Source organism: Botryllus schlosseri, chromosome 6 (assembly GCF_051294905.1).
Source record: "Botryllus schlosseri isolate E-star chromosome 6, Bs_hap1, whole genome shotgun sequence".
Taxonomy (NCBI): Eukaryota; Metazoa; Chordata; class Ascidiacea; order Stolidobranchia; family Styelidae; genus Botryllus; species Botryllus schlosseri.
In genome coordinates, this window is record NC_137241.1 from 16,821,384 (window position 1) to 16,838,836 (window position 17,453).

Here is a 17,453-nt window from a genome sequence, read left to right on the forward strand (position 1 = left end):
CTATAGATAGATAACTAACCTATCCTAGGTTAGTTATCTATACTATGACAATGTACAGTAAACGATACGGGACGACGACTCGGGCTTCATAATACCACAGTGCTGGAGAACATATTGACGTGTTATACGTTGCCAAATGTATCAACTAAGGCAATCAAACGATATAATATTCCCATAAAATCAATATCTTCGTCGCTTTGCCAACAATTTCGACGCGGACTTGTAAGGGAATATATGCTTACGCTTTAACGGTTTAGGCCAGACCGGACGAGTTATTCGTCGTCGGAGTATTGCTACGTTGATATTGGAGGAAATAATGAATTGCAGGTCTCAGGCATACGCAATAACGGACTGTCCGATTTCACTCTCCAATCAAAATGACTGCCACAAAAATCTTGCTCACGAATTATTGCGCGCAAAGGGACGTGGCTTGAAGCGCTTATGGCGCAATATAATTGAGAAGCGAACGTATATTTCCTCGTCTAATCTTGAGAAGATAAATATTTGGAAAATTTCGCAAATGCAATAAGAAACTTTAACATTTAGAAATTCTTCGCAACCCACCGGTTATGGGGAGCACTGACACCAAATCAATAGCGACTTGATAATTTCTTTGAAGTTGATACACGTTTCAGAGTGAGTGTGAATATATCTTTTCCTTCTTATAGCGCTATTCCTTATTTTTTCCACATGAATGCAATGGCTGAAAATGTTTGCATCTATACGCAAGCCTATAAATTAAAGTACAGAATTGTCCAAACTCGTCCTTTGTCGGCACAAATAAATGAAATGCCGTGAATTTCTACTCAATTACAAGTAAAACTATCGATTATCATCTCATGTCAAGATAATATTTCAATAGAAATCGAATGGACTGAGAAGTAGGCTACTCATGTAACTCTATAGTTTGGAGAAGCAGAATGAAACGTGGAATCAGAGACATTTGTGAGTAAATTGCCAATGACAGTTCCGAAAATTGCAAGATGCACATTCACTACCAACCTAGGGATGGTGCGAACCTCTGAAAAGTTTCAGGTTCATGTGAACGCGAACCTTTTTGAAAGGTTCTGTGTGAACACGAACGTGAACCTCATGACGTCACGTGACGTCATATTGCTGATTCCAATCCTATCTTTCAGTGAAGTGATAGCCTATATCGTACAGTGTACACTGTACACAATACCTAGCGACGACTCGGGCCACATAATTCCACAATGCTGAGGTACATATTGGCGTTTTAAACGTCGCTGAATGTATCAACTGAGGCAATCAAATGATATAATAATCCCATAAATCAATATTTTCCGTCGCTTAGCCAACAATTTCGACGACGACTTACTAGGGAATAAAAGCTTACGCCTTAACGGTCTAGCCCAGACCGGACAATGTATTCGGCGTCTGAGTATTGCTACATTGATATCGAGCAGAGTGTAAAAGAGGTTTCTATGCTTGCTACCGATTTTACTCAATTAACAAGTTATACAGCAGTAGCCAACACCTCAACCGTACGGATTTGAATTTAATGATACAATGAACCTATGCAGTCAAGATTGACCCTGAACCCCTGCTAGAATTTTTACATCAGAAAATGATATTAATCTCATTGATTGGTGGAGTAAGCATCATTGCTGACTACGCATTTCGCTCATGATGTTGTGTGATTGCGGGTCACGCTCACAGCAGAGAGTCACTAAATGTTCACAAAGGGTAATAAAGCTGGATATTTCGAGCAAACATTTGTAACAAAGCAAGTAAAACTTTTGAAATTGTCAAGGTGCATGGTCGTTTGGTCGTTTACTGTTGATTTTTATACTGCCAGCGCCATGCAATAATGCAATAAATTTGAATGAAAAATGTCATTATGAAGTGAAAATTATAATATACGCGAAAGGTTCACAGTGCAGAACCTACCAAGGTTCTGTTGTGAACGTGAACCTCTAAATTTCCGAGGTTCACACACAGAACGCGAACGTGAACCTCGCGTTCACACCATCCCTACTACCAACGCATGAATGATAGACGACGACTGAACTGAGTGCACTTTACGGAATATAATCTTTGTTCGTAGTCTGCATATCATAGTTGTCTCCAGGCAATTTCACTCATGACACAATAATCCTATCCAATAATCCGGCTAAAGCCCGTACACTATGCGACTGTTTTCCTTAACGCATCTTGTCATTTGTCACAATCGTGACGAATGACGATACGTGGTGTCGCCGTGTCGTCAAGTGCAACTTGTTTGCACAGAACGCAAGCAACGCATTTCACATTTCAGTCCACATATCGACAAATTCATGCATATAGATGACTGTTCGATGGAAATATATTATGAAGAGTGACATATGATTGGATACAACCGAAATTCAGTTCAGAATAATATATAATATATATAATTCAAGTCAGTAACTCTACTGCAAGAAATCGATTCAGCAACTCACCTAAATTCCACCCCACATGAGTACAAATGCACACTACAAATTACATCAATCAACTCCATAAAGTTTTGTTTTATCATACACAGAGTACCATGTTTTATTTGGTAGAGGAACATACTTTTTCGGGCAGATATACTTCCTCTTGCAACAAAAGCTTGAAAGTTCAGATACTTTAATTCTGAAAATGGGCGACTGACGATACATTGGGTGATATATATCTGTGAGTAGGAAGACACACTATATAGATACACCTGGCATGGCGCATATGATCGTACAAAATATATCATGGGATGAAGATTGGTAATAGGATTAGAGATTTACCAATTCCGCTATGTTTCTATTGGTACAGACTCGATGTACCGGAGGTATAAACTATAGTACTATGGATGGTTCTTTTTGATCAAGAGCTTATAGGCACCTCGTGTGATAAGACCAAACCAGTATACATTCAAGGTATCAACCGCTAGAGCCCCGCCGAGTAAAACAACCTTGCAGAAGAGATTGACCCTGAAAATAGGAAAATGAGAGTCGGGCTTGCATGAGAACTGTTTCTCTTGCAGAATATGATTGCTACAGAAATACATAATCGATTGATTCAAATGCACTATTATGAAGCAGGAATAAAAAACAGATTGCAATAACATACCTCTCGAAATTGGCAGTTCCCCATATCGTAAACATGGAATATATGGTGATAGGGATCACACAGATGCGCGAAGCAAAGAAAGTGAATAGAAAACACAGTCCGTTCACCAAGTAGATTCGTGAGTTCTTCCAACCGATCTCGTAAAAAATATACCTGAACAGTAAAAGATCAGCAGATTTGCAGCGGTTGAAAAATCGATAATTTTATCGCCTCGATATTTTTTGAATTTTACAGAAATAATATCACACAGGTATATTGATCAAATATGGTGCCATGGTTTCACAACAGTATAATATAGCGTTAAAATGATCGAAGTGCGTATATAATTCGAAGTGCGGAATTAACAGCCAGCTATCTCACCTGAAATGCTGAAACGGCACTGATAATTCACTGATTCCCCTCAGGCAGACAAAGTAAGCAAAGACTCCGTATCTCTAGCGTCAAAAATAATGGTGGGTAACAGACATACGGAAATCAGGCGGAAATTGTTATGACATACCGCTGATCCGTAGCTGCCGAACAAGATGGATAAGTGATGAAGTAAATACGTAAGTATGCTGGGTTCGTTATTCCCTCCGAGCAATATCAAGGTATCTGCGAAATTGCAAAATTATAGACGAATTATCTGAATTACAATGTGGTTAGATAGGCTACACCTTACAAGAATGCAAGCAAGCAAGACACGAAAGAAAGAACTAATTCCGTGGGAGTATTTTATGCTAATAAATTTCCATTCTTCGATTTTCCATTCGTTTCTATATATGTCTTGAATTATTAGAAGAATTTAACTATGGGCTCTAATATACTTGTTAAAATAATTGCCGGTAATTCTGACAATTCCCCGCTTAATTCGAACACATAGGTTCACAATTACCATCGCTGCGTTATGACTGGGGCAAGTTTTTGCTACTTTTTTTTACAACTTCAGACAGCTTTCCAAATACTCACAAGTTATGTAGTACGGTGTTTCAAGCTGTTTGGAAGAATCTAATATTGCAACTTTTTGCAACTTTCCTTCATTTTTTCATGCAAGTTTTTGCAAGTTTTTCGATTTTTCATGCAACTAACTTTTTACTGGAAATATTTGGCAGTATATGTAAATTGATCGCTTGATTATATCACTGTCGTTTAGATCTGAGGTCCTTTATGATTTGACGTACATTCAGGCTAGACCGCCGAAAATGATATTTTCACCGGGTCGATTTTTTTCAGGCTATCGATTTTGTTGAATTCGCCTAAATTTGGTTTTGCTACAGTCGGATATGGATCGATCCTAGTATCTCATACCCTAATAATTTCAAGGGACTTGCCCATAAATGCAACATTTTAGTGCAACTTTTGTGAAAAAAATTGCAACTTTCCAACGATTTGACTGCAACAAAAACTTATAAACCCTATAGTTCTTATGACATATCAAACCAATGAATCTCAACTTTTTTTGTCGTCACGTCACCCTCTGAAAGGGAATATAGTTCGCGGCACTGTAGCTTTTCGAGTTTCCTTAGTTCAAGAATTGAGTAGCTTGACTAAATAGGTCATCAACCTTCGACATGTCACTGCTCATGTTTAGGCCCAGATTATGGTGTTAATGATTAAAAAGGTAGTCGTTTTGTCGAAGCCTCAATATCACTGCCCCATGGGTTCAATTCCCGGCAGCAGCACGTTTCGGAATGTCAAAGTGTCGGTGGTTTATTCGGGTTCTACTCACCTACATCGCTGTCGCAGAAATTACAAAATGCTCTGTGGCCCCAAAACCTTCAGCCGAGAACAGCAGATCTTTTGCTGGCTAAATTCTTTGGTCAAAGGTCTACGTATCGCGGGTATATGGGATATAATTTTGAATGTTTAAAATTGATTACTCAAACGAATCATCGGTCCCACTCGGTCGGTCCAAGGGCACACGACCCGGGGACCGATGAGACATAAGCTACAAAAACTCCAATATTCCAACTTTTTAGCTGTGTACTATAATATATAAGCTACAGCAAGCTAAAGAAGAATGTATGGCCACCACGCTTAAAAATAGAATAAATATTGATTCAAATGTTGCCATAAACTTACGTTTCGATTTAGGCTCAAACTTACATTTGAAGACGCGTATATTAGGGCTCTTCAAAAATGACTTTTTTTCTCAAATCGTACTGGCTACTTGATAATATTGTTAGGTTACCTAATTTAAGCCTACACACAAAATTTGGTTCAATTCCAGCCAGTAACCGCTTTGCTACAGGAAAAGAAAGTTTCTATTTATTATATAAAAATAAATAACAAAAAATTTAAAAATTTTCTGTTCACCGCATGAAAGTGTTAGGCTGTCTATAGAAACTATGCTCACCAAATTTGGTTCAATTCCAACCAGTGGAAGCGGAGGTATTGCCGTCGAAAAATTTGGATTTGAATAAAATAGTATTTACGGTGACCGATTCTTTGTTTATTTATTATAGTTCTGCTCACCGTAAATACTATTTTATTCAAATCCGAATTTTTCGACGGCAATAACTCCGCTTCCACTTGTTGGAATTGAACCAAATTTGGTGAGCATAGTTTCTATAGACAGCCTAACACTTTCATGGGGTGAACAGAAAATTTTCAAATTTTTTATCATTTATTTTTATATAATAAATAGAAACTTTCTTCTCCTGTAGCAAAGCGGTTACTGGCTGGAATTGAACCAAATTTTGTGTGTAGGCTTAAATTAGGTAACCTAACAATTTTATCAAGTAGCCAGTACGATTTGAGAAAGAAAGTCATTTTTGAAGAGCCCTAGCGTACATATTGCCCGTAAATCGACATTTTGACTTCCAAATAATTTGTTATATCGATAAAATATACCACAGGAAAGTATGACATACAGCCTCTCCTACAATTTGACTGGTTTTGCAATTGAATCGAATAAAAGTCGCATCCATTCAAGGATGATATGGATTGAAAATATGTAACGTAATATAGCATGATCCAAGTCCTACCTACATTTTACATTAAAATAATGTCTGGTTCGTTTGTGTTGAAGGTTACAAAGAAGAAGGTAACCGTCGATAGAAATTTACCTTCCCCCCCTCCCCGAGAAAAAAAATCAGTCACATACCCCATAACTCTCGCAAGTAGGAGTCAATTGCATGCGAGGAAAGATTCTGCCAGCATGCAATTTCAAACTAGTTCACGAAACGTAATCATGTGATTCACAGGCGCCTGCTTTTATTTTTACATGGGATGGCCAGATGAAAAAGAGAGGGGTTTGAATAAAAAGGTAGGGGTTTGAAATTGTTTCAAATTTACCAAGGTAACGTCAATTTATTACTGTTAAGTACATGCATAAATGCTCATAATACATGGATAGGACAAGCTTCATCGTGTTGACGAATTTACGCGTATCAAGTGCGCGTAAGCTTGCCAGCAAGACCAGCGGTTGATTAGCGATTCCTCGATCTCGCTTCTATATCAACAATTCACCATCACCAACACGCGCGCGAACAATTGAATACGCAACCTCGGTGACGAAGAACTATTTAACAAATTAATGCGATTGAAGTCTGCTGTGGAATCTGTTCTGTAATGGCACCGATTCCAGGTGATTCAGGCTTGAGGTATCCTTTGATAACGCCCGTTCGAGTCTGTTCGTGGCCGCAGATTCAAAGTTATTCAATTTCATGCTGTCAGTCTCACGCCAGTATGACATAGCAATCACATAAGTAGAGATAGCAGGCAAATAATGCGAGGCCTGTAAGCTGTAACAGTCGGTGTAGTTTAAGCCACCGTATAGTTATAATATGCGCCAGTACTGCTGTAGACTCGATATTTCAGGCTATTAACGATATCAGGCTTAACCTGATGCACGTGATAGCTCATGCCAACGATTATAGCGTGCAGGCCGGTATGGGGATGTGCTAAATCAAATAAGCGACGATATCGCTATCAGATGTCAATGACCCATTTCGTATAAAAATGATTCTCGCTAATTTGCAGTTCGCAGCATCGTTAATACGAATTAGTGATTTGGCATTTCAAAAGGACGGGATTTGTAGTTTTAAATCAGAAATTTCCTGACTACGCACCTGTTAAGCACGCTGTTAATATCAGCACGGAGCCTACGGCCTACTTAGTTACCGATCAGCCAGTCGAATTTGAACGTGAAATTATAGAATGTGAAATGGTACGATTTTAATTATCCAGATGTTATTGCAGCAAGAGCAATATCGGCGTATTTCGCAACCTTATCAAAATACAAGTCCCGATGGTAATAAATTCGATCTGCGATATGATTGCGCTCGATACATTCCGTCCGGTAATGAAGTTTATTGGAACATAGTAGGCTCCCGCTCAAACTAATCGAATAAATTCAGAATTTACGCCACGAACATCTCGTGCTGCATCATGGCCATGGTTGCATCAATATTTGGAAACGCAATTCAACACTGTGCACTGCACAATGCGCAGAATTAATAACAAATGAAACACTGAGGTCGACTTCCGAATTCCGATACCTAAGTGTTGGAGGTTTACCTAGGCTCCTCACGGCCACCTCATCCGCGTCAACGGTGTCTAACAAAAAGTGGTCGTGGTGTAAGTCGGCAGGAAAAAATAAGAAGAATATCGGCCTGGTGTAAATGACCATTAGGGCTCTTCCAAAATGACTTTTTACTTAAATCGTACTGGCTACTTGATAAAATTGTTAGGTTACCTAATTTAAGCCTACACACCAAATTTGGTTCAATTCCAACCAGTAGCCGCATTGCTACAGGAGAAGAACGTTTCTATTTATTATATAATAATAAACACCAAAAAATTTGAAAATACAAAAAATTTGAATTATGAATAAAATAGTATTTACGCTGACCAATTCTTTAATTATTTATTATAGTGCTGCCCAGCGTAAATACTATTTTATTCAAATCCAAATTTTTAGGCGGCAATATCTCCGCTTCCACTGGTTGGAATTGAACCAAATTTGGTGAGCTCCGTTTCTATCGACAACCTAACACTTTCATGGGGTGAACAGAAAGTTTTCAAATTTTTTGTTATATATTTTTATATAATAAATAGAAACTTTCTTCTCCTGTAGCAATGCGGCTACTGGTTGGAATTGAAACAAATTTGGTGTGTAGGCTTAAATTAGGTAACCTAACAATTTTACCAAGTATCCAGTGCGATTTGAGAAAGAAAGTAATTTTTGAAGAGCCCTAATGGCCATATTAGTCGACAAAACACCATGAATACCCAAAAACAAACCAACAAACTTACAACGTTACAAGTGACATCGAGGGATCACGGGTGTATAAAGCATCAGACAAGAATTAGTAGCCTACATAATATGATAGCAAACGAGAAAGCGCGCGTCTAATTCCTCAACTTGCATACAGCACAATGGGTTCCGACTCCTTTATGAATGACCAGTGACCACTGACGAGACTATGAAAAGAACAATTTATTTTTCGCTTATTCGGCCCAAAGTGGGCGGAACCAAGTTGTTCGAATTAAGCGGAATCGAAAGTGTGGCAATTACAGTATTGTGGACCTTTTATTTCTATTGTGAATTATCTTACCGGATAAGTAGGCTCCCATCTCTATGCATGACAGGAATCGTGTTGCGAAGTCATCCGTCCTGCATATAGACAATCTCACATGTAACCACGCACAATATAATGTTTTGTTGTTGACGACGAAGTCGTATTAGTATTTAGCAGATTTAACATGAATGTCACCAAACATTCGTCCGAAGACATACGACTTATGTTGATATCATTTCGAAAACCAAGATTCAATTATCGCTATAAGCTACTACTTATGAGTAGGGCGCATTTTTTGACCCAAAAAACGGAAAATCAAAATTTTGACATTTTTGGCATTAAAAAACTTAATTTTGACAACATTTTGATCTCATGTATGTAATTATTAGGTGTTTTCGCACATAATGTTAGCATTGTACTACTTATCTTCATTTCTGGTTGGAACTGTCTCTCCTTACGAAGTAGTTTGGCTTGAAAAAACTTCATTTTAACGAAATCTGGACCTATGAAGAATTCCTGTAGTTGCATCAAGCATTATGGTAGAAATAATTTAAAAAAATTGTAGCACACCGAAAGAGACCTTCCTACATTCTCGGGAAGAAATTGTCTTTCCTTACTACGTAGCTTGCCAAGAATGGAGAAAGAACGTTTAACAGCTGCAGTTGTTGGCTGGCAATACTGAAGTTGTACGTACACTGCTATGGTGACACACCGTGTTGCTTCATTCTGGCAATGTTGACTACATCACAACTTTTCATCATGCGCTTCTTGATATAAGAACATAATGCCCACGCAGTCTTGCTTCACTTAGGATATTGCGGTACCTTGATCATAACATCATGTCAACCTATATTTGTTTCATTTCACTGTTTATGATTCACAATGAGCAGAGCCGTCTACAACGGTAGGTCAATAAAGTAGGCTATACAAGCTGTAAAATATCAAATGATAAGTTCACCGACACTGCAAAAATCTACGATGCAAACGAAATGCAGGTTGCAAATAAATCAGACTTTGTAAACAAGTTTGACAATTTTTTGACCTTTTGATCTACAATTTTGACAAAATTTTGATTTATTCTGACTTGCAAAAAATCGCCCCACTTATGAGGTAGATTTTGTGACGGAATATCGAACCATACGTGGATCGAAAAAATCACCGATAACTTAGTTTGCCAGGTGGTTACACTCAGATGTATAACGTCTGCGTGATTATAACCACAACAACCGAAGAAGTGTGTCGAGATAGCGTAGTGGTATAATCCACAGCTGCGACACCAATGGGTGCGGGTTCAAGTCCGACCGAGGTCGACTACAGAATTCCCAGTGTTGGAGGTTTATCTAGGCTCCTCCTCGCCACGTGATCCGTATCAGTGGTGTATTATAAAAAGCTTAGAAGTGGACCGTGCTACAAGTTGGTAAATACGGAATCAAAAATAAAGTATATCGGCCTGGTGTAAAATGACTAATGCAGCCGCAACACCATGAATATAAAAAAGAAGAAAAAACAACCGAAAAAATAAGGTCTACGCCTTGTGAATAGATACGGCCATGAATGTGTGCTGCAGCAATTGATCAAAATTTCGCATACAAATTGTAAACCGTCCTACAAACCAGGTAAATACGTAATAATGATGAGAAAATTATTTAACTTGATACCGTGTCTAACGCCATTTCGCATTCGGCAAAATGTGCCCGACTACTTGAAGTTTTAGGGATGTGATTTCAAGTACCACACTACAACCGAATAAATTTGTCACATATGTATGAAGCGATCGCTATTATTATTATTATTTATTAATAAAACCATGTTATGGTGCATATAACAGCGTGCTCTTTTGCACCACACGACAATAAATTCCATCAATAACACATGCTAAATAACAATTTCAATACACAATATTCTCATTGACAATAATTATATACGTCGTCCCGATGATACTACAAAGTCGATAACAAAGTCGCTAATAACTTTATCATTTATAAAATAAACTGAAACCACATACCAGCACATATCCTTGTATAGCTTGTGTGTGTATAGCAGATAAATTGAAGCAAAAAACATAAGGGTCGCGTTTGTCATGGAGCATATTCTGAAATAGTTGAAACAATCAACACAAGGGCGTAGCCAGAAAAAAAACTGGGGGGGGGGCAAAAATTTGAGGGGTAAAATCTCCTCCCTTAAAATATATCGTAAAAGCGGTGGTTTGGGACCCTTATTTGGTGATTAACTTAACTCCTACGGGATCTTTATACATATATTTCACCTGCAGTCATAATGTATGTTATAATTAGTTTTTGCAACATTTTTTTACTGCTTCCGACAGCTTCCCCAGATACTCAGGATCTCTGTACAATGATGTTTTAAGCTGTTTGTAGGAATTTTATAGTGCAACTTGTTTTGTTTATTTTTCATGCAAATTTTACTTCGACTTTTATCAAATATTGCGCAAAATGTAAAGGAGTGATTTAAATACATGGTTGGTAAACTGTTTCTATTCTTTTTGATTTGCATAACAAAGATTTATGTATATGATCGATTAGTTGCATCTCAATGTTATCTAATACCTAAGGGCTTGCAAGCTAGTAGTTCAACTACCACAGCTGAACACGACCGTACCTGAACTATATATGCAAATCGATAGCTTTAATAATTCTGTCGTTTAATTTTGAGGTAGTTTCCCATTTCAGGGACGCCCAGGCGAGAGCGCCGGAAATTACATTTTCACTGGTTTATTTCTGTTGGGCTATATTGATTTTGCGAAAGTGGCCAACACTGCAGTGCCGTGGATCAAGTCTGCAGACCTAGGGCGTTTGGGGTGTGGTATTTGACTTGTTTTGGAGGGAGGGAAGGGGATATCGTTATGCTGTTTCGCTTTTGGGGGGAAATTATTTCCACCTTGCGTTATTTTCTTGTTGTGAGCCGGACAAAAATGTATTTTTTTCATCGGTCTCGCCAGACTGTCCGTGAAATGGGAAAGTAAAAAAATTGACAGCTCTTAAGGAAATGACAGAGAATTGTTGTCAGGTAGGATTCAAACCTAAAGAACATAAAATTATATGCATGATCGTGATCGATTTAACAGCGAGGAAAGAAACGGAACAAGCATACACCCTGCAAATCTTAAACTGTTAGAGTATACAACGGAACCTTTCGAGTATCTCATACCCTAATTGTAACAAGAATTATAAATGCAACTTTTTAGTGCAACTTTTGCTGCAATTAAAGGCACCTTTCTCGCGATTTTAGTGCAACAAAAACTTGCCCTAGTCATAATATTAATCATTATTGTTATGGAAAAACAGATTGCCTGTACCGTCGCGAGGTAATGGATGAATTTGGTCGATAATATTGTTACTTGCATTGGTCTTGGAGCCCCATAGGGTGATCAACCGAACTTTTCGAGTTGCTTAGCCCCCCAGACTCCCATCTCAAAGCTACTCGCAAGCCCGACTTTATTGTCATGTTGCTATTTCTTGAACGCCCATTAGGATTGTCGGTATGGTCAAACTGTATTGAAATCGCGCAAGCGTACCAAAATATTTCATTCGTGAGGCGCACACGACTTCAACCTATTTTTTCTCGATGGGGCAACTCATTCTCCTCTGTGAGAACCATTTGTATCGCAGGGTCGCAAGTAGGGCTGGGCACAATGATTCGAGTACTCGAATCTGAATGGAGTAATCATTTTAATGATTCGAGTCGAGTAGTAAAACACGACGTTTTCGAGTACAGAATTATCGCTCCTCAACACTGAAAGTAAATATGTCAATGAAAATTCTAGTTCTATAGTCATTTTCACTGTTGAAGCCTCGAAACTTCGATTGGTCGTATCGTAGCATTCGTAACATATAGTACAAAGCTAAGAACGTTGTGGGAAATAGCTCATTTCCGACGTCATGATCATCCCACAACATTTTCACCAAGTGAAATGAAATAGGTATGGCCGAAAAAACACCAAAGCATTTTTGATGTGTTGGATAACAGGCATATATTTTTTGTGGTGGTATAAAAGGTACATATTTGAACTTTGGCATATCACATTGTGATATGACGTCATAATAAGTGATACTCGATTACTCGACTCGACTCGAAGCATAATACGTGATTCAGAATCGAATCACTCAGGTACTCGATTTTGCCCAGCCCTAGTCGCAAGGTGACTATTGTATGAAAAACGAAAAATACAAGTCACCCTGAATTGCGCTAAGCGTGAAGAAACTTCTTAATTTGAATTAATATCTGTCAAAGAATTAAGAACCAATTAAAATTGCATATTAACAGCTGTCAATGCGCGACAATTTCATTATGTGTAGATTAGGGTTACCATATTTTTGTAACACAAATTCCGGACGCCCTTTAGCGCACACTAGCGGATTTCACAAAGATATATGTGCACATTGTGGATCAATATGACGTCGCACCAGCACAGCTTGGTCTATCGACTAGTGGTGGTCACGATCCTGTTCAGGAGAGTGCGGTTGTGTGATGTAAGTTGTAACCAGGGCCGAAACGACATTATTTTAGCCACCTCCCGCCCAATTAAACACTGATCTTTATCCAACCGTAGGGTAATCGATGCAACTTATGAGGGCACACCGAGCTTACCGAGGGCTTACGACCTACCGAGCAAGAAGCCGGACGCTTCACCATTACGCTTTCTTGACGCTATCTTGTATATCGTTCAGTCATATGTCCAAACGGCCTAAACCGACTCTATAAGTATACCGTTATCTTGTAATTGCCATTACAAGTAAACTTATTTCTGTAACTTAATGTTATTTTTTATTTATTTTTGATCGCAGTTTTCGAGGGCGTTAGTCCCCATATCTCAACCAGTATATCTGTTAACAAATCGAGCGCAGCGCGAAGAAAAATTCATGTAGCATAAATCTGTCCAGAAATATAGTATTGTTCGTGTTGATTTAGGAAAAAATATGAGCTTACTTCAAAATTCCGGACATTTAGGCATATTTAGAAATTCCTCCGAGACGTAGTTTTAACAGTGAAATTCCGGACAAGTCCGGGAAATTCCGGACGTATGGCAACCCTGTTGATGGCCACATAATCATTGTTTTACGGCTGCATGCGGCCGTACGTCCGCAGATTGGCCATCCCTGGCCTAATTCATATTAGGATGAGCGAGGATGCAACGTATCGGAAATGCTAAATACTGATCAGTACTCAAGGTTACCGGATCACCATCTCATACCGTGGTTCACAACCTCGACCCCGAGCCCCCCATGCAATTATGTACACTACACCATTTACAAGCATCTGTCAGTAAGTGGGCTACCAATTCAAGCTGAACAGTGAACACACTACTACTCCAAATGGAACCAGGTTGCCACGGCCAAATGATGAGCATCAGAAAAGGAATGGAATTTACACGCTGCGTACAGTTGATGTGAGCATAGTACGATATTGCATATCCGGTCAACCTGTTCTGAAGTGTGAAGTTGCCTATATATTGTGATAGCTTGTCATCGAGGCATTGTAATGCGGATCTGGTACACCCCGTAAAAGAAGGTATACCCTTTACAAATATGGTACATCCTACTTACACTCTTAGCGAACGGTTTGTGTACTTCCACCCGTTTACCAAGCCTGATATATGGGTGTGAATATAGGCTACTATACACCCATGGCACCGAAACCAGAAACTACCACTGACTACTAGAAATCGAGTAGGGGAGATGTGGTACCGATGGATCACTGGGACCGAAAATACTTTGAAAATTCTCTATGATAATTCCATGATTACACTCCGTGAACTTGTCTACAATTGCATGCTGGCAAAATCTTTCCGCACATACAAAAAAATTCGACGTGCGCGAGCAATGGGGTCTCTCACAGATGGTTTTTGTTTTAGCGGGTGTAAACTAAATTTAGATCGACATATACATTTTTCTTTGTAACCTTCAACACGAACAAACCAGCAATCATTTTTATTGTGAAGTGTAGGACTTGTATCAGGCTATATAATGGCACCAATTATTTTTTTCAGTACTTTCCTTGAGTGGACTTTTTTTCGATTCATGTATAAAATTCGTAGGGTGGGGACCGATGATACAATAGCCAAATCAAGCAAAATAATCTAGCATACTAACCATGAAACAAATGAAACATGCCTACGTACAGAAAATCTTTATGTAATAATTGCATATGATGTTTTATCGCTATAACGAGGTATTTGGAAGTCACACTGTCGATTTTCGGACAATGTGTATGTACCCTCAAATTTATAAGTCCGAGCCTAAATCGAAACGTGATTTTATGACAACATTTGAGTTAATATTTATTCTATTTTTTGACAGTTGCGACCAAACATTCATCTTTGGCTTGCTGTAGCTTAGATTATAATACTGAGCAAGAAAAGTAGTCACATTTGAGTTTTTCAGGGTATATGTGTCATAGGTCCCCGGGTCGTGTGTCATTGGACCCACCGGGTGGGGACCGATGACACGTTCGAGCAACAAATTTTGAACGCCCATAAATATTTTTTGAAAAGACGGATATTCATGTATATGTGCGCGATAGGTAGAGCTTGTATCAAAGTGCTGAGCCAGCAAAAGATCTGCTGTTTTCGGCTGAACATTTCAGGGCCAGCGATCATTTTCCGATTTTTGATCCATCGGTACCACATCTCCCCTACAACATTTTATTCCAAATAATGCATGCAAGTAGCAACGTAGGGTTTATGACCGAGATATATTTATGAATACAGAGTGTGGGTAGGTTGTGCGATACACCCAGTTGAAGAGCAGTATAGTGTCCTACTAAAGCGATAACAATATACTCACATTGAACAAGATATGTTCTGTTTCCTTGTGCTTAATCCTTCGTATTCTTTAGGAATTATTGATTTGAAAATTCGCGGTGCGCAAAAGTGATAGATCCATTGAAAAATCACTACTGTAGTCAGCGTAGTGGTTACGTAGATGGAGAAGTCGTAATCAGTAGCGGTCATTGTATTTTACCTGGGGCATATGGTGCTACAATGCGAGCCACTGCAATGAGAAACCGCTAATATGCTCATGGTGGAAGGTAGGTCATGGTCGATGTCGAACTGTGACTGTTTAAAAGTGATTCCCAAACTGTGCGCCATCTCATATTATCAGGTGTGTCGCGATTTATTTTGGAAATTTCGGAGAAAAAAACAGTGACTTTTGGCTGTCTGCTTTCGAATTCAATTCCAGGATCGGAGCAAAAGCAATCAAAAATTCATAGCCATTCACATCTTCATGACTATTTGAATATTGAACATGACTTTTCTGTATTGATTGAAATTAAAAGCTACGAACCAGAGCGACAGCTCGGAATTGACGACTAAATGTGGGTGTAGATTTCAACAGTATACAACCTCGTTTCCGTCGTATATGTCCGTACAAACAAGCACAGTTATCGCATTATAACGTGAAATATTTGTAAGTGTACCGAAAGCGTTTTATCATTTTTCTATTGTTCCATAAGATGAGAAAGTTTGGTAATTCCCGGTACATATTATAGATAGGCTAATGTCGCAGGAATAATGCGGAATATGCGATAAAAAACGCCAGCCTCTGAACCGTCATTCAGCGTTGATTCGCAGCAATGGAGAGCTCAGATATTCATGAAATAAAAACATACAATATTCTTCAATTCTTTAGGAAGAAGCAACGTCTATAGAAAATGTCAGTTTGAAATTATTGGACTAATGTTTGCCGGCGTTATTTTCTAGAGTCTCATTAAACGGCAACTACAGATCACCGCCGTGTGGATGTCTGCGAGATTAGAAAACCTGGAACAAATTCGCCTTCGTTTACATTGCCGTTTGGTGGGCCAAGTAGGTATATCGTAGTACCCAGTCACTCAACGAAACATTGGTGTAGGGGTCGGCAACCGAACTGAATCGCTGATGAAACGATGAAAAGAGGTCCAGACGTGCATAGTGAAGTTATTTAAGAGTCTAGACTAGATTGTACAAGCACTGCAGAAAATTTGTCTCGCGGCCCGGACCGCCTGACTAACGCTCGACCAGAACCAAAATGTTGGTAGGCCAGATGATGCTGCCCCTTTACTTATGGCTTTTGCCTCTATCAGAATTTAGTAGTGAAAACAAATCTTGCCAACTTTGTCATATCCACATGTGGATTATGGACGGTTCGTACGGTTACACTTCTTACCTCAACGCGACCCTGTTATCAAGTGCGACTAAGCCATGAATGTAGAAGAAGAGTTATTGATCTGCCACCTTGTGAAATTCACAATCATCTCATATTCCTAAAATACCTGTATATACCCGTAATGTAGGCCTACGACAGAATTTGTTATATCTTGTGGTACTTACTTGTAAATCGGTTATTGACCATATTTTGGTAAATCGCTCATTCTAGTCCGTGACGCACCTGGCCTTACAGGCGAAAAGCGTCACTCATCTTTTCATCAATAATAATAATAATAATAATAGGCCTACGACAGCTTATTTGTTCGTGAGTAGAATCTATACGCCGCGTGAGTTTACTATGATTATCATCACAGAGATGCGTGCAAGACTAATAAAGCTATAGCGCGATCGATTAACGGCTTCCGGCATGATCTAAAATAAATCAATCTTCCAAAATAGCCCACTTCTTGAGTTAGCTACAATGGTAATGCGCGTGTATAATGTACAATGGGTCGATTAATTAAGATATCCAGCGATTATCCAACCATCTTCGGGATCTATTACCCAACTCGAGTATAGAACTCGTGGATATCTCGCTGTTCAATAATAACCTCTGTTTACTTTCTGCCATTATTGTCTCCCTGCCTCTGCCCCGTCACTATTTCTAGATACGCTGCTGTTTGCGTATACTACTAGTACTCAACCCAACAGCATCATCA

At 38.9% G+C, this 17,453-nt stretch overlaps 1 protein-coding gene across 1 annotated transcript; it reads right to left on the reverse strand.

Annotated features, from left to right (window-relative positions):
* Window positions 1–2,027: 2,027 nt before the first annotated feature.
* LOC145441276 (TLC domain-containing protein 4-B-like) lies at window positions 2,028–16,126 on the reverse strand. Its single transcript, XM_080319097.1, has 7 exons — window positions 15,392–16,126; window positions 10,594–10,680; window positions 8,625–8,683; window positions 3,584–3,678; window positions 3,445–3,518; window positions 3,085–3,237; window positions 2,028–2,945 (listed from the first exon to the last, which is right to left on the reverse strand). Exons 1-7 carry the CDS (start codon window positions 15,556–15,558, stop codon window positions 2,819–2,821), a joined length of 762 nt encoding a protein of 253 aa, XP_080175223.1. The 5' UTR covers window positions 15,559–16,126; the 3' UTR covers window positions 2,028–2,818.
* Between the last annotated feature and the right edge of the window lie 1,327 nt (window positions 16,127–17,453).

What these genes read in the sequence shown, in the direction of transcription:
- LOC145441276 (XM_080319097.1), bottom strand. Translation starts at nt 15,558, where the DNA reads ATGACCGCTACTGATTACGACTTCTCCATCTACGTAACCACTACGCTG. An exon ending in CAGAACATATCTTGTTCAAT is followed by an intron (nt 10,681 to 15,391) that starts GTGAGTATATTG and finishes CAACTATTTCAG; the next exon opens with AATATGCTCCATGACAAACG. An exon ending in GTGCCGTTTCAGCATTTCAG is followed by an intron (nt 3,238 to 3,444) that starts GTGAGATAGCTG and finishes TTTACTGTTCAG; the next exon opens with GTATATTTTTTACGAGATCG.